General features: G+C 37.6%; 1 protein-coding gene across 1 annotated transcript in view; it reads right to left on the bottom strand.

Moving 5' to 3' along the window:
* Positions 1-5,786: 5,786 nt before the first annotated feature.
* Positions 5,787-24,677, bottom strand: part of LOC118239318 (zinc finger protein 239-like) — a 40,883-nt gene continuing 21,992 nt past the window's right edge. The window contains exons 3-4 of the mRNA XM_035449119.1: positions 6,094-6,819; positions 5,787-6,010 (exon numbers count right to left, since the gene is read on the bottom strand). Coding sequence (XP_035305010.1) covers positions 5,787-6,010; positions 6,094-6,819 — 950 coding nt within the window. The remainder of the gene's footprint in view (positions 6,011-6,093; positions 6,820-24,677) is intronic.

The following is a 24,677-nucleotide window of genomic DNA, read 5'->3' as shown; positions in this document are numbered from 1 at the left end:
CCAAACCAAAGCCAATTTTTTTACTGTACAAGCATAGGGCTTTTATTAGGTAAATAGATCAAAAAAAGGGAAAAGAAAAGGGGGAATACCAGCCTCTTCAGACAGGAACAGCAAAAGAAAAGAGATAGAGACAGGAAAGATAGAGAGGGAGAGAGATAGAAACAGACAGAGAGTGAGATAAAGGGAGAGAAGGATGGGAGGTAAGCAGGGCACTTTTTTCAATTTTTATTTGAATTAGAGACAAAATTGAATTACATGACAATCCCAGTTCCTTTATCCCTCCCTTCTGCCCTTAACAGCCCCCAACTAAAACCCTACCTGTCACATATCCTTTCTTCTATTCTATACCTGACTCAAACTTTCTGCTCCCTCATGACGTCTGCCTCCTTTCACTTCTTCCATTCTCATTCTTGGAGCTCCCTCCTCCCACTTCTCATGGTCTCAATTTACTCAGAAGATCATGACCCTTTCCCCTTCTCCAGGGGAAATGTTTGTCCCTTTTAGGGTCCTACTTGTTTACTTGTGTCTCTCTGGCAGTTTGGATTGTAGGAAGTAATCCTTTACTCTATGTCTTAAATCCACATATGAGTGAGTACATACCATGTTTGTCTTTTTGTGATTGGGTTACATTGTTCAGAATGGTTTCTTCGAATTCCATGCATTTTCTTTCAATTTTAAAGATTCCATTGTTGTTTGTGTGTGTGTGTGTGTGTGTGTGTGTGTGTGTGTGTGTGTGTGTGTGTGTGCTGAATAGTACTACATTGTGTAAATGTACCACATTTTCTCTATCCATTCTTCGGTTGACAGGCATCTAAGCTGCTTCCAGTTTCTAGCTATTTCATAGTTATGCCATGAACATAGTTAAACAGATGTCCTTGTTTTATGAATGTGCTTCTTTTAGGTATAAAACTAGCAGTGGAATTGCTGGGTCTTGAGGTAGGCTGATTCCAATTTTCTAAGATTAGAATTAATTTAGGGACCATGTCCTTGCTTGAGGAAACATGATTTTGAAAGAATCAAATCCTGCCCCAAGACAGTCCATCAAACACAAGCAATAACCCAGAAGAATTTTCATAAAATATGACAAACAATATTGCAAAATTTTCATGGAAAAGAAATGTGCCAGAATAGGTAATGATTTTTTGCAAAGGTCTGGCAAGGCTTCGGTCTGGTGATTGCAGCTCAAAGCTGTTTATTTACCCTAAGGTAACAAAAGAAAATAAAACATAAGAAACGGGGACTATGAAAGTTATTTCATTGTAAATTTCAACCAGTAGGTTGACAATGAGACACACATGTACCCTAAAAAATAGTATATGACAAAGGTATCATTACAAAAAAGAAGACTTGGTCTAGCTAAATGCCTGGTTGTCATCAAACTTTTAAAAAGAAGCATTTTATGGACTATGATGAGGCAGACTTCATAATACATTCTGTTATGGGAAATATATAAGCTTCCAAAATTACTAAGTGAATAGAAGAAACATTGTAAATAAGAGCCACATTTAAGAACAATTTAAAAGACTGAGGTAGGTACCCTACCTTACATATTGAGACTCTGTCTTAAAAGGGCAAACAAAATTAAGATTGCTTGGAAAAATAGTTTTAAATGTATTGCTTATCATGGGAACATGATGAGACAAAACTATAAAGAGGGAGAGGGAGACTAAGACACATCTGTGTGCTCTGAATAATTGACAATCACATAGCAACATAGTGCTGGCATTAGGACAAGCCTCCAGCAGCACAGGGCTTAAAGGAAAGTGTACAGCTACCGAGAACTTGGATGATTCTATTTAAGTTAGTAAAACTTAATTCCTTATGACTAAAGGAGGGAGAAAAAATTCAATAATCAAATAAAGGATTTCAATTTCACTCACTGTTTGTGAAAACTGAATAGTAAGAGCTACATGAGAGTTTGCTCATTGGCTGGTCTGTGTTACATTCCAAGCCTGGGATTAACATGATTCTTCATGTTTCTGATACATTGGTTACTGAGGAAATGATTACTGAAAATATTACTACCATTTGCTCAGAGATTTTCCTCTGGAAGAAGATGATTATGGAGAAAGAAAGGTATGTGGTGAGAGAGTTGTATACAAGAGAGAGCAAGAGATGTGTGCAGAGAAATCAAGAGACATGTGCAGAGAGACTTGAAAATGGATGACAGGAATGTGGTGTATTGAAGATGTAGCTGAGTGTAGAGTAAAAGTTTGAGAGAATAGAGAAGTGTGGAAGATGTAAGAAGAAGTTTAAGAAAATGTGAGATAATGTTGATCAGTGGGTAGAGAAGTAGAAAACATGCATCAGTATAGAAGACAGACATATATGTAAGAGAGTCTAATGTGAGGAAAGAGGTGTGGCTTTGTGTGGAAAAGTGTAACTGTGTGGTGCTTTGTAATGGTGTGGACAAAAAAGGCTAAGCTGTATAGAAAAGAGATGTGGACTGTGTAGAGAGGCAAGGCTATGCAGGAAAGAGATATGTGTATGTATAGAAAATATGCAGTTGTATGGAAACAATGCAGCTGTGTGGCGATAGAGAGATTTTTCAGATGAAGCATAAGAGAAATTTTCCATCAGAAAATGTATGTTTCCTTATTTTCGCCTCTGGTAGAAAAGTCTAAACCTAGATGTATTTGTTCATTTTTTCCCATACCTTGGAGTTGATCTCGGACCAGGCTCTCTGTAAGGCCATTGTTCTTTAGCTAGTTTAGCTTTGTTGATCTATATGCCACATAGTTGCCTGATTGTCCAATGGGAAGAAGCTTACACTCTGATCTGCAGCCAACTACTCTAGACAGCTGAAATGTGTTCAGCACTTTTTTTTGCTTTGATTATCTTGTTCCTGAGTAAGAACTGGGAAAGATGTTTCAAGTCTCATAAAATGACCTTTGGCTTCTCTGTATGTATGTCAAAACCTCCAATTTGTAAGGAAAATATTCCACTAGAAGGCTTTCTCCCTAAAACTGGGAGGGAAATATGCCTCCTGGAATATTATAAAATCAATACTTCTGGGAAAAGGAAAAAATGATTCATAAGAAATTTCCAAATAATCTAATATCGCCAATTGCACTAAAATTATTAGTTCACTAAACATGCAAAATGCCAAATGCAAAACCAAAAATGACAGCGCAACTATCATGTGGCTCAGCTTAGCTAGATTTTCTTCAACAGCCGTGATGGCTTAATGACTTTGCAATTGCCTTCATATATGGCTGAACGAGTAATACTCAATGTAGTATCGAAAAACATTTCTAAGTAGTCTTTCTAGTGCAATCATCTAGCATGCTTCAGTTATATAGGACACGAATTATTTTTTCCTGTAAATACAAATGATGTGACAGATTTAAATGGTATACAGTTTCCGGCTTTACACAAATTTTTTTATTATATGCATGAATATTATGTAATCCATTCATTAAAATTATATTTCTGTCACGTTTAAAAAGAGAGAAAAAATTGACATGTCCATGCACAAAGTATGAGATCAAATATTGAAGAAATATTAGTTTCTGGGTTAGTGAGACATTTTTTCCAGTTTTGAACATTAGTCACAGCTTATTTGCTTGACTAGGGAGTACTTTGGTGTTTCTTGGCACATATTCTTAGATTAGGTAAAATTGTCAATGGTTGCTCTTCATTTCTGTCTTGGAAATTTTACTGGTGAAATCCTACCCTCAGACTCATGAGTAATTAATAATCAGGAAGTTTTCTTTCTTAGTGAGAAATTGTGAATACAATTGATTTTAAACACTCAAATATCTTATTTCTTTTTGAATTAGCACAATTGGACTATTGCATTCCTGGCCAGTACATCTCCAGTTATACATTTAAGTGGAGTGGTGTAGAATAAAGAAAATATACATGGATATAAAGGGGACCCAAAGAAATGCTGGGATATTTTGTTCCAAACTCTCTGAATGGAAACAAACATACCACAGAACCTCTGTGTCTGTAATACCTACGTGCAAATACATTCAAAGAGTTAGTACAGAATGGTTGATATTTGAGTGGCAGGATTATTATCTAAAGCTATGCAGGTAGGCATTCTTGCCTCATCTTAGTACTTTCAGACTCTATATCCTTCAACTAGCGATGCCTAAGTAGCTGAAGAAACCAAAGTAGGCTATATAGTATTTATAATAAAATATTAACATTCTCACCAAAACACAGGAGGATTTGTAATGTTCACATCCTCAATGAATGAGTGGAAGTTAGGTTTCAGTTAGTTTGCTTTTTTTTTTTTTCAGTGTCTCAGTGTCTGGTCTTTGATCTAACTTTTCCCATATAAACAGCTGACGTTCACTCATACAGCCACTCAGGACTTCATATAATCATGCCATATCCCCCCACATCTACTTATAATGCTTCAGTTTGCTACAATTTCTCTAAAGCTGTTTGTTCTGTAATTTCAAGTCATGTTTTCTGGCAATATTTTGTATTGCAATTCCTGACACTTATTACTCTATACTGGTATAAAATGGATGTTTCCCATTCCAAGTCAGGAGTAATTGAACACAAGTTATATTGCATTTATTGATAATTGACAAAATGGTTACAAACATTAGGTTAAAATCAATCTATATTACATTCTCTAAAATTTCAAACACTACCAACACAATCATATCTATATGAAAGTGATTATCAATAAAACATCATTATTCTGTCCGACAAAATATAAAGAACTTTATGAAGTGAGGTTGAATTGGACGGTTATCAGTAAACTTTTCCTGGAATAAGTATTAACATTTTAAATTATCTGTGCCTTCAAATCTTGACAAATTTATCCTATATCATTTTAGTACATGATTTCAGTGTAGCACTGGCAGATACATTGCTGCATTTGTAGATGATTTTCCATGAATCATTTTGTGAACAACCTTTTTTTTTCTTGATAGAATGCTCCTAAAATGACAATGATTATAAGGATTAATAATGGCACTCATCTAACTGTGAGTATAGCTTGAACACATGCTAAATGTTTCCTTCCAATATTCACATTATAACGCACCTTATTTTTGCATGAGTATTGGGACAGTGATTCCTTATTGAGTTGGTCGCTTTTATGCATTTTCAGGCATGCTCTAATTTTTGAGATTCTTTTAAGAATTTTTTAAAACACTGTACATTTGTTAGGATTCTGATAGTGATGAATTTTTAGGTTTGACTACTTGAGCACTCCATAAAACCTGCCACATTTTTAAAATTAATAGCATTCTTCTAGTTTGGATTCTGTGGTGATTGTCAACATTTAAGCACCCTGAAGATGATTTCCTATGTGCTTCACATTTATAAGATTTCTCTCATGTCTGAATGTATTCAGTTATTGCAGAGATGATCAATGTGTAAAGGAAAGAATATAATGTACTCATTAAATATTAAGGATTCTGACTTCTCCAAACTTGTAGTGTCTATGAAGATGTGAATCATAGGTACACAACCTGCCACAATTTGTATATTTCTAACTTTTCTCTATTATGTATTGTTAGATGAAATTTAAGTATTGTGCTCATAGTAAAGGACTTTTCACATGCATTTCAATTGTAATGCTTCTATCCAGTATGAAATTTTTGAAGAATTTGAAGTGTTGAGGTCTGTTTAAAAGATTTGCCACATAATTACAATTTTAAGGTTTTTGTCCAGTGTGTATTCTTTGATGAACATCAAGATTTCAGCCTTTCGTAAAGAACTTGCCACATACTTGAAAACTGTAAGGTTTCTCGCATGTGTGTATTCTTTGATGAAATTTAAAATTTGAACCTATGACAAAGGACTTTCCACATTCTTTACACATAACGTTTCTCTCCTTTATGTAATTTTTGATGAGCTTGAAGCTTTGAGCATTTGATAAAGGATTTGCCACATACTTTACAATTGTAAGTTTTCTCTCCAGTGTGTGTTCTTTGATGAACTTTAAGTGTTAAGGGTGTAGTAAAGCACTTTCCACATTCTTTACATTTATATAGTTTCTCTCCAGTATGTAATCTCTGATGATCATGAAGTTTTGAGCCTGTCATAAAGGACTTTCCACATTCATTACATTTATATGGTTTCTCTCCACTATGTATTCTTGATGAACTTTAAGATCTGAGCCATTGGTAAAGGACTTCCCACATTCTGTACATTTATAAGGTTTCTCTCCAGTATGTATTCTTTGATGAACTTTAAGAGCTGAGCCATTAGTAAAGGACTTCCCACATTCTGTACATTTATAGGCTTTCTCTCCGGTATGTATTCTTTGATGAACTTGAAGAGTTGAGACTTGTGTAAAAGACTTTCCACATTCTTTACATTTATATGGTTTCTTTCCAGTATGTATTCTTTGATGAACTTGAAGAGTTGAGACTTGTGTAAAAGACTTTCCACATTCTTCATATTTACAAGGTTTCTCTCCAGTATGTATTCTTTGATGAACTTTAAGATCTGAGCCATTGGTAAAGCACTTCCCACATTCTGTACATTTATAAGGTTTCTCTCCAGTATGTATTCTTTGATGAACTTGAAGAGTTGAGACTTGTGTAAAAGACTTCCCACATTCATTACATTTATAAGGTTTCTCTCCAGTATGTATTCTTTGATGAGTGTGAAGGTTTGAGTCTTTCACAAAGGACATTCCACATTCATTACATTTATAAGGTTTCTCTCCAGTATGTATTATTTGATGAACTCGAAGAGTTGAGCCTTGTGTAAAAGACTTTCCACATTCTTTACATTTATATGGTTTCTTTCCAGTATGTATTTTTTCATGAACTTTAAGATCTGAGCCTTTCATAAAGGACTTTCCACATTTATTACATTTATATTGTTTCATTCCAGTATCTATTCTTTGATGAACTTTGATATCTGAGCCATTGGTGAAGGACTTCCCACATTCTTTATATCTGTAAAGTTTCATTCCAATACATATTCTCTGATGAACTTTAAGAGTTGAGCCTTTCATATATTGTTTGCCTAATATTTCTTCCTGAGGAGTATCCTGTGTACACTCTTTTGGAAACAACTCCTGAACTGGATAACAAAACAAACCTGGAAGAATTGAAAGAAGTTATTTATATGACTGTCTGGAATTAGGCAAAATTGTCCCGCGCGCTGTATTTTCTCGCCCGGCAAGAAATACACGCAGGACACTCAGATCCTTCTGCAGACAAGCTTTAATGCATAAGCTTACCAGAGCGGAGACCAGAGCGGAGACACTGAACTAAGAAAACCATCCCTTATAAAGGCTGACCAGCCACCTGGGACGTGTTACCCTATGAATGGCTTCAGCTCCTCAGGCCAAAATGAGCCACGGGATAGGCAGAGATCAAAGGAATGGAGATTACCCAGCGCCTGTGAAGTAATTTACATCTTGGTGTCTTCAGGCACCATTATTGTAATGGAGCAATGCAGGAACCGGCTCCCTACATATCCCCCTTTTTTTATTAATTAATGAAAAGGCTTTATATTTTTACAAGCAAATAGGTCACCCATATGTTGAGGGATAGAGGCAGAGGTTGAACCTTCCCAAAATCAAACATTAAGACTGTGTACAAGAGTCGCCATCAGGCTGTTAGCTTGACCCGAAGCGCTCTTGACCTGTCCTCTGCCATTTTTCTGGGAAAGGGAGTCTCAGGGCAGGTAACCCTTATGCAGGTCAACATACCTCCCAGAGAAGCCTGCATAATAGGCAACTCTGTGCGATGCCTTTGCTCAGCATCCCTCATTGGGGCTGCCCAAACCAGACACTCTACCCTGTGCAATGAGCCTAGGCTCCGGGTGTGTAAGAGCTGTCTAGCCGGCGGGGCCTATTGCTTAAGCATAGTTAGCCAAAATATAAGCGCTTGGGCGATCTCTCTTTAGTTTTGAGCCCTCGAGCTTACAGACCAGCCAGAGGAGTAACTTCAATCCGCAAACGGTTGCATCAAACAATCCTACCCCCACCCCTTTCTCATAGACCAGCCAAAAGTAACAGCAATCCGCAAACGGCTGCATCAAACAATCCCACCCCCACCCCTTAAGCAGTGGCAATCTCTCCGCCAAGGACAGGAGTTAATCTGGATAACAATAGCGGCTCTCAACTCCCGGGGAGAGGGTGGAGTTCCAACTTTTGAAGGTCCGAAGGGGCTCTTCGGGTTGAGTCTTTCTGGGATCCACAGGGGATTCTCTTCATCCTGTGGAAAAACACAATATCGCTCCCCTGGATCTTATGAGAATAGGATCCGGGCCTCTCCAAAGATCAGTTAAGATATCTTTCCATTTTACCATTTCCTTTTGGCCTTTTAGGTTTTGAGGTGAGACGCTTGGCCCGAGCGTCAATGTTTATGAGGCTTTAAAGCCCCAGGCATTCCAGGCCTTTAAGAAGTGTTGAATAGCAGGCACGGCCTTTTCCCCTATCAAAGACTGGGAAAGCCATCTGCAATTTTCTCTGCTCCTCTGATGGTAAAAAGGAGTCGGTACCAAATAGTGGGGGTGCTGATGGAAGCACACCCGCTGGACCAACAGGCGATGGCCTCATATTTGTTTTCACTTTTGGCAGCCGATATCTATCGGGGTGGTATCGTGCTGTCTCCTCCTCTAGCTCTGCTTCCTTGCTAGAGTCTAAAATCTCAGAGTCTGAGCTGCTCAGCTCCAAGGCCTCTAGTTTCATTGTAGGTCAGAGGCTAGGTTTTGAGTCTTTATTTCTCTTAAATTTACCGGGGTGTGACCGGTTATCCCCTATTTTCTCTCCCTCCTTTTTTGTTTCTTTTTTACCTAGCTGAGCTGTTTTTTCTAAAACTTTATCTCTTGAGCTTTCAGAGTCATCAGAACTATCAAGATTTAAAGCTTTAAACTTATTTACAGAATCATGTAACAAATTATTCACTCCCTTGTCAGTAGACATCCCAGGAGGTCCTTTTTTCTTATTTGTTGTTGTTTCTCTTAACAAATTATTTACTCCCTTGTCACTAGACATCCCGGGAGGTCCTTTTTTCTTATACACTCCCTTGTCAGTAGACATCCCGGGAGGTCCTTTTTTCTTATATTTTATTGTTAGGCGCGCCCCATCTCTCACTACATTCGGTTTCTGATATGTAATTCTGGACTTCTTTAAGATTGTTACAACAGTGAGAGAAGTCAAAATAGCTCCTAGTAAAAGCATAGAAGCCTCTATATTAACCTCCCAAAATAGCAACATTCCCAAGCCAAAGTCCAGAAAAAACATACCTCTCCGAATTTACCACCCTGCAGTTCTGAATCCACCTTGTAGCCAAGGGGTCTCCGCGATGCCGGAGATGTTTACATGTTCCCGGGTTTCGGCACCATGTGTCCCGCGCGCTCTGTATATTCTCGGCCGGCAAGAAATCACACGCAGGACACTCGGATCCTTCTGCAGACAAGCTTTAATGCATAAGCTTACCAGAGCGGAGACCAGAGCGGAGACACTGAACTAAGAAAACCATCCCTTATAAAGGCTGACCAGCCGCCTGGGACGTGTTACCCTATGAATGGCTTCAGCTCCTCAGGCCAAAATGAGCCACGGGATAGGCAGAGATCAAAGGAATGGAGATTACCCAGCGCCTGTGAAGTAATTTACATCTTGGTGTCTTCAGGCACCATTATTGTAATGGAGCAATGCAGGAACCGGCTCCCTACACAAAATAATATTGAAACTTATACATAAAAGGACTCCAATGTGTACTGTAGCAAATAGATTAATCACATAAAATGTTCTATTTGCTTGGAAATTGTATTGTTAATTTAGATCAATAACATCTTTCAAAGCACATTATATAGTGTTAGAAATGAAAAATCATATATAGACTTGCTATGATTAATTATAATTAATACATACTAATACATAGTCATTGAAAGAGAGAGTTTATTAAAAAGAAAGCAATAAAATGATCATTAAAAACAAGTATGGCCATAAGTAATCCAGTGTTTAAACAAGAAAAACATGAAGTATGCTACATCATGAAATTGTGCTTAATGTAATATGAAATATTTAAATGGAACCTCTTTAAACATGTCATGTAACCAAAAACTATTAACATAATTTTTAGAAAACAAAGCAAATTATTATCCATTTTTAAAAATGTTCTATTTCCCTAAAAATTGCAAAATTAATTTAGATTAATAACACATTTCAAAACAAATGAATTATAAATTTTACAAGTGAAAAAATTTAGACTTCAAACAGTAATTAATCAAAAGAGATATAGAAGGTCATCCCATATTCATCGCAGGAAATATGCATCAATATGAAGTCTCAGTTAGGAACATATATGTAACAGATATAATTGCACCTACTTTCACAAATCTTTGGGTTACTAAAAATCCAAATATACACTAAAAACCACATACATATATTAGGAGACTCACAACTCCCACCCCATCTCCCTACTAAACAGGACTTTCAGATGGAAACTAAGCAAAGAAACAAAGAAATACCAGAAGTTACCACCCAATTTGGATTAACAGACATCTATAGAACATCTTATCTGAATACTAAAGAACATACCTTCGTCTCAGCACCACATGGAACCTTCTCTAAAATCGAACTCATATTTCGCAACATAGTAAACCTCAACAGATACTGAAAATTGGAATAACAGCGTCTATACTATAATATTACCATGGTTTAAAGTTAGAATTCAATAACACAAATTTCAGAAATCCTGCAAACTAATGGAAATTGAATAATGTGCAATTACACAACTCCTGGGTCAAAGAAGAAATACAAATGAACTTAAAATTTCCTAGAATTCACAACAAAGAAGACACAACATACCCAAACTTATGGGACACTTTTAAAGCAGTGCTAAGAGGAAAGTTCATGGCTCTAGGTTCCCACATGAAGAAACTAGAGTATACTCACGCTAGAATATAAAGAGCACAACTGAAAGCTCTAGAACTGAAAGAAACAAACTCAGCCAGGAGCAGTAGAAGCCAGGAAATAATTAGAGGGCTGAAATCCATAAACTAGAAGAAAAAAAAGAAAACAAGCATCAATGAAACAAAGAGTTAGTTCTTTGAGAAAATCAATAAGATAGGCAAAAGTCAATCCAAAATACCCAAAAGACAGAGAGACAGAGCATGCTAATTAACAAAATCAGAAATGAAAAGGGGGACATAACAACGGACACTGAAGAAATCCAGAGAATCTTCATGTCATATTTTGAAAACCTGTTCTCAGAAAATTTGAAAATTTAAAGTAAATGGACAATTTACTGGATAGATATCACTTACCAAAATTACATTAAGAACAGATGAGTAATTTAAGTAGACCTATAAACACTAATGAAATAGAAGCAGTCATCAAAAATTCTCCAACAACAAAAAAAAGGAACAGATGTTTTCACTTCTATCAGAAATTCAAAGAAGAGCTCATACCAGTAGTCCTCAAAATATTCCACACAAAATAAGCAGAAGGGTCACCTCCAAACTGTTTTTACAAGGCTACAATTACATTGGTACCTAAGCCACACAAAGACACAACTAAGAAAGAGAGCTACAGACCATGTTCCCTCATGAACTTTAAGTAAAAGAAACTACTAAATAAAATAATGTGATATCTGTGGAGTCCCAAATAATTCTATTATGGAATATTTTGGGGTTCAGCCTCTTGATCCAGCAAACAGGAACACCCAACATCCAAAAGCTCTGGCCAACTATTGTATTGTTAATGCCAGTAAGTCTACAATTGTTTACCATGGCCTCAGGATAATATGTATACATATTATCCTATTTGTATCTCTGTGTGGATAAGCATCTGAATAGGCCTACACTTGAGCAGAGTGAGACTTATGTGAGTGACTAGGGAGGACAGAAGACTTAGGGGTGAGCCACCAGAGCACAAAGGAGAACAGAGAGAGAAATGGTTCCTTCTTGGTATTGGCAGGATTGTTAACAAACAGCAGAAAAGATGGCTAAAAAGAAATGACTCTAGTTCTACAACATGGAACTGAGAGCTCTCTAAAGATGACCCTTATGCTGCCCTACAAGATGGCTAGGCAACCAGTTCGAGGTGTTTTTGCTAGCCATCCACCATGGCGGGTGGGTGAAAGACCCGAGCTAACATGGGGTTAGCTCGTTAAAAAACAATAAAGCCTCATGCAATTTGCATAAAGCTCTTGAATCTGCCTGGTGATTGGGGTGACCGTGTTCGTGGCCTGGGACCCCGGATACCTGAGTTTTTCTGGGGGTCTAACAATAGGAACATACCTAGACATAATAAAAGCAATACACAGCAAAACAACTGCCAATATCAAACTGAATGTAGAGAAAGTCAACGTGATTCCTCTAAAATCAGGAACAAGGAAAGGCAGACAACTCTCTACATATCTATTCAAAATTGTACTTAAATTTCCAGCTACAGCAATAACAAAACAAAGGGGGATCAAGAGGATACAAATTGCAAAGGAAGAAGTCAAACCTTCACCATTTGCAGATGATATGATAGTTTATATACATGTTTCCAAAAAAACTCTACCAAAGAACTCGTACAGTGGATAACCACTTTCGGCAATTTTCCAGGATACAAGATTAACTAAAAAAATTACTAGCCCTACTATATGCAGAAGATAAATTTGCTTAGAAAGAAATTATCACCCTTTATAATTGCCAAAAATACCTTGGGGTAATGATTATCAAACAAGTAAAAGAGATGTATCCCAAGAACTTTGAGTCTTTACAGAAAGAAATTAAAGATGATTCCAGAAAATTGAAAGACCTCCCATGTTCTTGGAGAGGTAAGAACAAAATAGTAAAAATGGCAATTTTTGTCAAAAGCAAACACCAGATTCAATGCAATCCCCATCAAAATACCATCACTATTCTTCACAGACCTGAAATAATAATTCTCAAGTTTACAGGGAAAAACAAAAGACCCACAATAGCCCAAAACAAACCTGTACAATAAGCAAACTTCCAGAGGCATCACCATCCCAGACTTCCAGCTCTATTATAGAGCTGTAGTCCAGAAATCCACTTGGTACTGGCACAAAAATAGACAGGTTGACCAATGGAATCCAAATGAAAACCCTGATAATAACACACAAACCTGTGAATACCTATTTTTGACAAAGAAGCTAACTCTATACGATGGAAAAAAGAAAGCATCTTCAACAAATGTTTCTGGCATAACTGGCTGCTGCCATGTAGAAGACTGCAGATAGATACATATCTATAAGCATGCACAAAGCTTAAGTACAAATGGATCCAAGACCTCAACATAAATCCAGGCACACTGAACTCAATAGAAGAAAAAGCAGGACTTAAATCGAAAGAATTGGTATAGGAGACTCCTTCCTGAACATAATCAGTAGTACAGAAACTGAGATTGACAATTAATAAATGGGACATCATGAAACTGAGAAGTTTTTTCAAGGCAAAGAAAACAGTAAACAAGACAAAATGGCAGCACACAGAATGGGGAAATTTATTCACAAATGGCTGATTTACAAATATCTCAAAAGCTAGACTCCAAACACCAAATAATCCAAGTAAATTGTGGGGTAGAGAACTAAATAGAAAATTCTCAATAGAGGAGTCTAAAATGTCTGAAGACACATTAGAAAGAGTTCAACATCCTTAATCCTCAGGGAAATGAAAATCAACACAACTCTCAGATACCATCTTACTCCTGTCTAAGTTGCTAAAATCTAATACACCAGGGACAGTTTAGGTTGGAGAGGATATAGAGAAAGGGGAACATTCCCCCATTGATGTTATGAGTGCCAACCTGTACATCAACTTGGAAATCAGTATGGAGGTTCCTGGGGAAAATTAGAATCAGTCTACCACAAGATCCTCTAATTCCTCTCTTAGGTATATACCCAAAAGATACACATTAATACAACAAAGACATCTGCTCAACTCTGTTCATAGCAGCATTATCTTTAATAGCCAGAACCAGGAAGCAACCTAGATGCCACTCAATTGAAGAATGGAAAGAGAAAATGACCTACAGTTACACAATGGAGTACTACTCAGCAAGAAATAAAAAAATGAAATCTTGAAATTCACAGGCAAATGGATGGCATTAGAAGAAACCATCATTAGTGATGTAACCCGGTCACAAAAATACAAACATGGCATCTCCTCACTCATATAGGGATTTTATACTTGGAAAAGGGAATGGTCACCCTGCAATCCACACCGCCAGAGGTTGGGAAACAGGGAGTACACTAATAGAGTCATGCATGCTATGGTGGAGAAGAGGAAGGGCTCAGTATCTCCTGAGTGGACTTGGAGCATAGGGGGAAGGGAGAAGTAGGTGGAAGAAAGAGAGTAGAAGAAGAGGAGGGAAGAGAACGAAGTATGGGACCAGGTAGTTTGAGTTGGAGGAAGAATAAAGAAGACCAGGAGGGGAGATATTGTAATAGAAGGAGCCATTATAGATTTGAAGAGATATGTGGCACTAGGGAGATTTCCAGTCATCTACAAGGATGACACCAACAGGCAATCAAAGCAACACAGCAGAGGCTACCTTAAATACCTTTCTCCAATAATCAGTTTGATGCTTACCTTATATACCATCCTAGAGAGTTCATCATGGGATAATGTAAGCAGAGCAGACACCTAAAGCTAACCACTGAACTGAACTCCTGGAATGAAGTGAAGAGCAAAGGGGTCAAGACAGAGCAGATGAAACTCAAAGAAACAGCTGGCCTGAACAAGGGGTGCTCATAGACCCAGGACTAATGGCTGGGAGCCAACATGTGAATGACCCAGAACCCCTCCACATGGGTGTCAGTGAGGAGGCCTCTGCAATCTAAGGGGCCACTAGTAGATGATCAGTATTTATCCCTGGCATACATATGTATTTTGGGAGCCCATTCCATGTGGATGGATGCTCTCTCAGCCAAGACACATGAGGGAGGCCCTAGTCCATGCTCTTGATAATATGTTAGACTTTGGGGATCCCCATGGTAGGCCTCACCTTCCCTGGGGAGTTGAACTGGTATGAGGTGGGTGGTAGGTGGGTTGCAGGGGAAGAGGGGAGAGGGAGCTGGGTTTGACATGTTAAGCAGGGTTGTTTCTAATTTAAATTGGAAAAAATCACAGGTAGATTTTTCTATAGTTATTATTAATATATGTTAATAAGTTGTTATTTAAACAATGTGAATAATAAACAGAAAACAACAAAATAATCATCCACAACAAATGCCTATCCTTTCCATAAAGCTTTGTGGACATGAGGAGAGAAGGTTTTAAAATCTCCACAATCATAATGATAATTATATAGGACTTCCATTTCTTCAGATACCTAAGAACATATTGAATTGGTGAAAGACATACTGTATAAAATTCATATTTTCAAAGTATAGTGAAATTTAGAATTTCAAAATAAAATATGAGAACTCAGAGTTCAAATGTTAAATTCACAAACTATTTTAAAAGTAAATTTAACTAAAATGTTGGTATACCAATTCAAGCTTATCACAATCACTTTCATTCCAAATGTTTCAATATTCCCTCATCAATAATATAATTGACAATTGGCATTTGATAATTTTTATTCTTACATATATATTTTCCAAATACATATATATATATATATATATATATATTTGTGTGTGTGTGTGTGTTTGTAAGTGTGTTTAAATGTGTTCATACACATATATGTGTGAGTGTGCAAAACAAATACATAACTAGAGAATTTTAGTCCAGCTTTATTGCTAATGACTATATCATTTGAGATCTCATCATATTACATTAAGCAAGCAATAATGTACATAACCTATGGCACAGCGAAATTTTCTTGCTCATACCATTCATTAGGTGTCCAAAGTACTTTGATTGGGGATTTGACAGACAAGGGACACTATCAATTTGGAAACAGAAATTCAGGAGCATTATTCACTTATGACAGATGGATGGTCAGTACAAAAAATGAAGGATTGAGAGGCAAATAACAGCAAGGATTCATGATTATTCCTCAAGAATATAGATTATTTTGTATTTTCAAGCAATATTAAATCATGTAAGTATGTCACACATTAAAGAATCTATGACATTTATGATGACAATAATAAAGCACACACACACACACACACACACAAACACACACACATGCACCCCCCCCCACAAACCCACAAAGCAGAATAGAATCTAGCAGTAACCTTAGGAGCAGTCCTAAAAATCATTTATAATTTCTTGATCCTAATAGATAATAATTTTGATGTATTCTTGTCATGGAAAATTTGCATTTTGTCATATAATTGTAAGTATATTAGTGTTCTTCTAAGAAGGGTGGTGGGATTCTGCACTGAATCCATCAAGGTGCCATTTCTTGAGAATTTGTTTTCTCTGTACATCTTAAGGACATGTAATATGTTATATTATCTGAGCCATTTTGACTTAATTTTTGTTAGAGTATACACTAATAATTCTATCATTTGTTTTTGGTATTTCACATAATGGTTTTAAATGGGTGAACCTAAAACATTATCCTAATTGACTTACCCTAGAAAGACCAACAGTGCATGTTTTCTCAATTTCATGGATTCCAGCATTTAAGATTTTGATGACTATGTTTTCTATAGACTGTCTAAATTTAGGTACCTAGTATGCGGCCAAAGGTGATGTAGGATATGTAGGATCTTTCCACAGAAAGGATAATTAAAATTATTAATGCTAAAAAGAAAGAGAAATTAAAAATATATTAAGTCAGTGTATGGAGGCTACAGTATGGTAGAAGAGGAAATAGAAAGAGGAATAATTAAGACTACAGGCCTTTTCTTTCATAAGTGGAAAAATACATTTATAAATTATTGACTATATCTGGGAGGTTATATGTAATTAGATTGTAGTTTTCAGAATATGCTTTCCTCTGTCTGTGTTGGGGAATAATCTGTAGTTATACACTATGTTACCTCTCTGAACAGCATAACAAATCTGTTGAAGAAATATGAGGAATTGTATTTTGGTTGAAGCTTGGTAAAACATTTATATATGTAAAATCAATTTCACTGTCATTTTTAATAGATGGTATAGAGATGGGGGATATCCCTCTGTATGCTGTGATTGTATATTTCCCTTTGCTTTTTCTTGGCTACTTTTATTTTTCAACATTTTTATTTTACCTACCAATTACAGTTTCCAATCCCTTAACTCCTACTACTCTCCCACCATCTCCCCAAACTACGCCCATCCACGCCTCAGAGAGTCTGAGGACTCACATAGGGCATCATCAGTATGCCACATAAATTAGGGCATGACCAAAGCCTTTCCCTCTGTATCTCTGATGTATAATGTATCCCTCCATAGGTAATGGTCTCATAGCAAGTTTGTGCACTAGGAATACGTACTGTTTTCACTTCCAGCAACCCCATAAACTGCCCATGCCACCACCCAACTGTCAACCACATTCAGTTGGACTATTTCATTCTTGTAAAGGTTGCCCAGCTGTCAAGTCTGGACTCAGTGAGATCCCACATGCTCAGTTCAGCTGTTTCTTTGTGATTCCCTAACATTATCTTGACTCCTTTGTTCACATTATCACAACTCCCTCCTTATAACTGGAATACAGGAGTTTGGCACAGTGACTAGCTGTGGAACTCTGCATCTGGTTATGTCAGTTAATGTGTGAAGGCTCCAAGATATTAATCAAGGTAGTCATCAGTGTAGTTTTAGGAGAAGGTCAGTAAATGTACACATTCCATTATGCTTAGATTCTCCATAGCTGTTTTCCTTTTGGGACATTCCTTGTGGGACTTTCCCTAATGCGATGTTTTTTAAAGTGTTAATGGATCCCTCTATTAATGTGTAACTTTTCTTGATCTCCCTTTCTGTCCTTCCCTCACCTTGATTTTCAGGACCCTCATGTGCCGCTCCCTCCTCCCTTTCTCTCCCCCCTCCCACTCTCTTACTAGCCTTCTCCCTCCCACTCCAATTAGGTCGGGATATCTAGTATATTTCCTCTTCTGGTAGGGTCCATGTATTTGTCATATTTGTTGATGAATATAGCTTTTATTGAACAATGGAAAGGCAGAATTAGCTGGGCAGGAATTCCAAACAAAGAGGCAGAGAGAAGGAAAACTTTGTCAAGAGAGACCATGTATCCACCAGGGAGGCAAGACATCAGGGTATCACCTATATAAGCCAAAGCCAAAGATTAATAGAAATGGGTTGACACAGGAAAACATCCATTACCACATCTGCCACCATTCGTGCATTTGCCCCACCCATACCAGGAGACGTAAGTGTATTTTCCCCCACTGTAGTCCTCTAAATTTTAAGCCCAGTTCCCTGGAGTACATATACTATCCAGTCCAGTCCACAGTAACCCCAGAGACTTGTGGAATGCCTCCTAACACACCAAACTATCCACCTATACATCTGTTGCCATCGGATACTTTGCCCCCCCCCATAGAGAGGTATGTATCTTGGTGCCCCCAAATCCCAACCTTCACCACAGACTGGAGATCCTTTGCCTCTAAATTCTAGTTTTACGGGACATATCTCATACCCATCCCACCCACTGAAACCCCAGATACATGAATACAGCATTTCCACATGAAAAACATCCAGCATTGTATCTGCCACCAGCAGAACTTGGCCTGACCCCCACTAGGAGTAAAAGAGGAAGCCCCTAGCCAACAACCCCATCTATAGCAAATGGAGGAAGAGAGCCCCCCTGAACCATGGTTTCCATGTGCAACAACTGAAGAAAGAGATGTGTAAATGACAGGATAAAAAACTCATTCAACAAAAGGATGACACCAGAAGAGGATAGGGGTTCTAGAACAGCAAGATCTAAACATCCCATTTCAGATGAAGCAGAGGAAAATGACTTTAAAAATAACTTATGAAGAGGATACAGTCCGTTAAGGGGGGAAATGAGGAACTCCATTAAAGAAATTGAGAAAAAGACAAAAAAATGCAAGTTATCAAAAAACCCCTTAAAGGAAGAAAGTGAAGACAAAAAAAAGAAAGAAAAAAAACAGTAAAAATTCAAAGAGTTCAAGACAAAATGGGAAATCGAGTGAATAAAGCATACATAATCTTAGGGAATGTTGGAAATGGAAAATCAGGATAAATTGTCAGGTACTATAGATGCAAGAATAACCAACAAATTTCAAGAGATGGTAGAGAGAATCTCAGGTGTGGAGGATACCTAAGAGGAAATAGATTCGTTGAGCAAACAAAATGTTAACTCCAACAAATTGCTAAGACAAAATATCCAGAAAAATCTGGGACATTGAAAAAAGGCCAAACCTACAAATAATACTTAAATAAGTACGTGAAGATGCCCAGGTCCAAAGAACAGAAAACATATTCAACCCAAAGTAGGAAATGCCAATGATATGACAAAGCTTACAGAATAATGGAAATTGAACAGTGTTCATTTGCATCACACTCAGTCAAGGAAGAAATAAAGAAAGGAATTTACAGCTTCTTAGAACACAATGAAAATAAATACACAACATGCACAAACTTATGGGATAGACTGAAAGTAGTGCTAAGAGGAAAGTTCAAAGCACTAAGTACATACATAAAGCAAATGGAGGCCTACCACATTAGTGATTTAATAGCACACCTGAAAGCTCTGAAACAAAAATAATCAAACTAACCAAGGAGGAGTGGACACAATCAAATGAAATTGAGGGATAATCAATAAATAGAAACAAAGAAATGAAACAATGAATCATTGAAACAAAGAGTTGGTTCTTTGGGAAAATCAACAGGCTGAACAAACCTTTATCCAAACTAAGCAAAAGGCAGAGAAAGAACATGAAAATTAACAAATCTGAAATGAAAAGTGGGACATCACAACACATGCTGAGGAGATCAAGTCAATAATCAACTGATACTTTGAAAACGTGGACTTCACAAAATTGGAAAATTTAAAGGAAATGGACAATTTTCTGGATAAATACGATTTACCAAAAATAAATCAAAAACTCATAACCAATTTAATCCCTAATGGCTATGTAGGATCAACATAGTAAAAATAGCAATCCTAAGAAAGCAAGCTATAAATTCAATGCAATCCCCATCAAAATCCCATAACAATTTTTCACAGATTTTGAAAGAATAATACTCAAATTTATATGGAAAAACAAAGCAAAACAGGATGACCAAAACTATCCTTTACAATAAAGGAACTTCTTTAGGCATCACCATCTTTGATTTCAAGCTCTATTATAGAGCTTTAGTGATTAAAATAGCTTGGTATTGGCACAAAAAACCCGACAGGTATAACTAAGGAATCTAATTGAACACACTGATATTACTCCATATGCGTACAGACACCTGAGTTTTGAAGAAGAGGCTAAAATTACACAGTGTATAAAAATATTTGACAAATGATGCCAACATAACTGAATGCTAACCTGTAGAAAATTACAGACAGGTCCATATCTATCACCATGAAAAATACTTAAGTAGAAATGGATCAAATATCTCTATTTAAATCCATCTACACCAAACCTCTTAGGAGACAAAGTGGAAGGACCCTTGAACGAATTGGAACAGGAGACCACTGTCTGAACTTATTGCCAGTAGCACACACACTGAGATAAACAATTAATTAATGGGACCTCTTCAAACTGAGTAGCTACTGTAAGGCAAAAACACAGTCAGTCAACAAGAAAAATCGGCATCCCACAGAACTGGGAAAGATCTTCACCAACCCCATATCTGACAAATTGTTGATTTCCAAAATATACAAAGAACTCAAGAATCTAGTCACCAAAACACCGGATAATCCATTTAAGAAGTAGAGTGTAGAACTAAGTATAGAAGTATCAATAGAAGGATGCAAAATGGCCAAAAGTCACTTAAGGAATTGATCAGCACTCTTAGCCATCAGGGAAATGCAAATCAAAACAACTCTGAGATACTATCTTGCACCTATCAAATGGCTAATACCAAAATATGTTAATGAAAGCTTATACTGGAGAGTATTGTGGTAAGGGGAACATTCCTCCATTGCTAGTGGAGTGCAACCTTGTACTGCCTCTTTGGAAATCAGTATGTCAGTTAATCAGATAACTGGAAATTAATGTCCCTCAAAACCCTGCAATACCACCCTTGGGCATATAGGCAAAGATTCACACTGATGCCACAAGGAAGATTATTCATCTATGTTCATACTAGCATTTTCTGTAATAGCCAGAACAATGCATACACTCATCAATTGTAAAATGAATTAGGAAATTGTGATACATATACACAATGGGATACTACTCAGTGGTTAATAAAAATGACATCTTGATATTCCCAGGAAAATGGATGAAAACAGAAAAAAAATCCTGCCTCAGGTAACTAAGGTAAAGGAATATATCCATGGTATTCCCTCTCTCATTTGTGGATATTGGACATAAAAGAAAGCATAACCAGCTTACAATCCACAAGTCCAACAAACTAGGAATAGGGAGTACCATAAGAGAGACAAACATGGACCCCAGAGAAGGCAAAATGGTCAATATCGGAGTAAATTGGGAGCATGGGAGTATGGGTTTGGGAGACAGGAGCAGAGGAGAGGCAACGGGGAAGGAGGAGTAGAATCTGAGTGATTAGGAAGGTCAAGTGGGGGGAAGGATAAAGAAGGAGAGTAATGAAAGGGATACCTTGATAGAGGGAGCCACTATGGTGTTAAGGATAAACTAGCACTAGGGAAATTCCCAGGACTCCACAAGGATGACCTCAATTAAGAATCTAAGCAATATTGTAGAGACGATCATAAATATCCTTCCCCTAATATGAGGTTGATGATTTCCTTAATTGCCATCACAGAGCCTTCATTCAGTAGGAGATGAAAGCAGAGATTCAAAGCTAAGCACAGAGCTGAACTCCTGGAGTATATTTGTGAAGATGGAAGAATGATTAGCAAAGAGGTGAAGATTATTTTGGCAAATACACAGAAACAGCTGACCTTAACATATGGAAGGTCACAGACTGCACAATGACAGCTGTGGAATCTGAAGGAATAAGACCTACCTAGGCACCTTAAAGAAGGTGTCAATTGTTGGCATGGATCTGTCAATGAGCCACGGGCAGTGGATCCAGTCTTAATCCCTAGTGCATAAACTGGCTTTTTGGAGCCCATTACCTATGGAGGGATACCATTCTCATTTTAGACATGGGTAGTCTTGGTTCTATCCCAAATAATGTGAAAGATTTTATGATTCCTCATGGGAGGCATCATCATCTCTGAGGAGCAGATGGAGGCAGGTTGGAATGGAAGTGGTAGGGGAGAGTGGGAGCATTGGAGGGTGAAGCAAATATGATTGGTATGTAAAAGAAATTTATGTTTGAGATAAATAAAGAAAAAATAGAAATTTGTTAATTTATTTGGTAGAATTAGCCAATAAGAAGCCTAAGATCTTTTCCAAACAATTATAAATAGAGAATAATCCTTTGAGTGGTTATTTCATAACTGATCGTGGGGACACAGAATGCAGAGAGAAAGAAATCTAGTAGGACTATTACACAGACAGAGAGGGAAATACAGTTGGTTCTGATGGTATGCAGGAATAGCTCAGACTTTAAATTCTAGGCTCAAAACCAAAATTACAATTGGACCAGATATTTGACAAGAATTTCTACATAAACCATAAAAAAACAGTTTCTTGGTAGACACAATTTTTCAGAAAGGTTCTCTTGTTGGTTGTCATAAGATGCATGGCTCCTTTAAGAAATGGCTTCTTCAGGAATTTTGCAGGATCTCCTGAGAATATGGGGAGCATAGGGGAAGGGGAGAGGGAGCTGGGAGAAAGAGAGTGGAGAAGAAGAGGGAACAGGACGACATGGGGTAGCAGGAAGGATGACTCAGGGGAAGAATAGGGGAGATTAAATAAGAGATATCATATTAGAGGGAGCCATTATTGGTTTAAAGAGAAATCATGCACTAAGGAGATTTCCAAATATATATAAAGATGACATCAACAGGCAATCTAAACATCAGAGGAGTGGCTACCTTAAACGTCCTTCTCTAGTAATGATATTGATGACTACCTTATATGCCATCCTAGAGCCTTCATCCAGTGCTTGATGGAAGCAGAGGCAGACAGCCACAGCTTAACACTGAACTGAACTCCTAGAACAAAGTAGCAGAGTTGGGGAGGAGTGATGAGCAATGGGGTAAATACTGGGCAGGTGAAAACTGACCTGAACATGTGGGAGCTCAGAGACTCCAGACTGATGGCTGAGTGGCCAGCAATGGACTGATCCAGACCTCCTGAGTATGGGTGTCAGTGAGGTATCTTGGGCAATCTATGGGGCCTCGAGTAGTAGACCAGTATTTATGCCTGGCACACAAGTGGAATTTGGGAGCCCATTCCCCATGAAGGGATGCTCTCTCAGTTTGTACACATGGGTGAGGGGCTAGGCCCTGCCTGGGATGATATGACAGACTTTGGAGATCCAGCATTGAGGGCCTCACCCTTCCTGTGGTGCTGAGGCAGGATAGCATCCGGGCTTGGTGGGGTTGTTGGGGGACAGGGGAGGAGGGGAGGGAGAAGGCAGACAGAGGCAATAGATGCTACATAGCTACCAGGGAGCCAGGACACCAAGGCATTACCAATCTAAACAACAGCTAGGAATACAAGAGATGCATTAATTTATAAAAACCCTGTTTCCTTGGCCAATAAATTATGGATAGATATTAAGCCTCAGAGTGAATATTTCATAAGTGACCCTATGTATATGGATGTTGCAGAGAAAACTATCTAGAAGGACCAGGACAAGATGGAGAAACAACTGTCTGTATAGTGTTCAAAATTCCAAACTTGAAATCATATGCAGACAAATAAAATCTCTGATAAAAGTAATGTGTCACATTATTTTCTGCTGTTATACTCCAAACATACAGATTATAGACCTTGCAATTATTTACCATCAAGAACCCAAGAATGATGTCAGAATACTGAAATGATTGAATGGGGAGATATCAAACTTATATTCAACTGGATACTTCAAAACAAATGAAATGCATTCACAGTGGTTTAAAGTATTATATATGTTTCAATTATATTGATACCCAAGTCACAGAAAGACACAAATAAGAAAGATAATTACAGACCAATATCCCCCACGAACATTGATGGAAAATTTTTCAATAAAATACTGGCAAATCAGGCCGGGCAGTGGTGGCGCACGCCTTTAATCCCAGCACTCAGGATGCAGAGTCAAACGGATCTCTATGAGTTCGAGACCAGCCTGGTCTACAAGAGCTAGTTCCAGGACAGCCTGCAAAGCCACAGAGAAACCCTGTCTCAAAAAACCAATAAAAAAATACTGGCAAATCGAATGCAAGAACAAATCTGAGATATCATCCATCACGATCAAGTAGGCTTCATCCCAGGGATGCAAGGATGGTTTAATATACGAAAATTCATCAATGTAATCCACCATACAAACAGACTGAGGGAAAAATCACATGATCATCTCACTAGATGCCAGGAAAAGCATTTGACAAAATCCAACACCCTTCATTAAAAAGGTCTTAGAGAAATCAGGGATAACAGGAATATACCTCAACATAATAATAGCAATATACAGCAAGCTGACAGCCAACATCAAATTAAATGGAGAGAAACTCAATGCAATCCCTCTAAAACAAAGAACAAGACAAGCTGTTCACTCTCTCCATACCTCCTCAATATTGTCCTTGAAGTTCTATCTAGAACAGTAAGACAACATAAGGAGATCAAGGGAATACAAAATGGAAAGGAAGAAGTCAAACTCTCACTATTTGCAGATGATAT

The sequence above is a fragment of the Cricetulus griseus genome, chromosome 9, assembly GCF_003668045.3.
Source record: "Cricetulus griseus strain 17A/GY chromosome 9, alternate assembly CriGri-PICRH-1.0, whole genome shotgun sequence".
Lineage (NCBI taxonomy): Eukaryota > Metazoa > Chordata > Mammalia > Rodentia > Cricetidae > Cricetulus > Cricetulus griseus.
The sequence above is the reverse complement of the archived record's forward strand: the minus strand, read 5'-3'. Positions and strand labels throughout refer to the sequence as shown.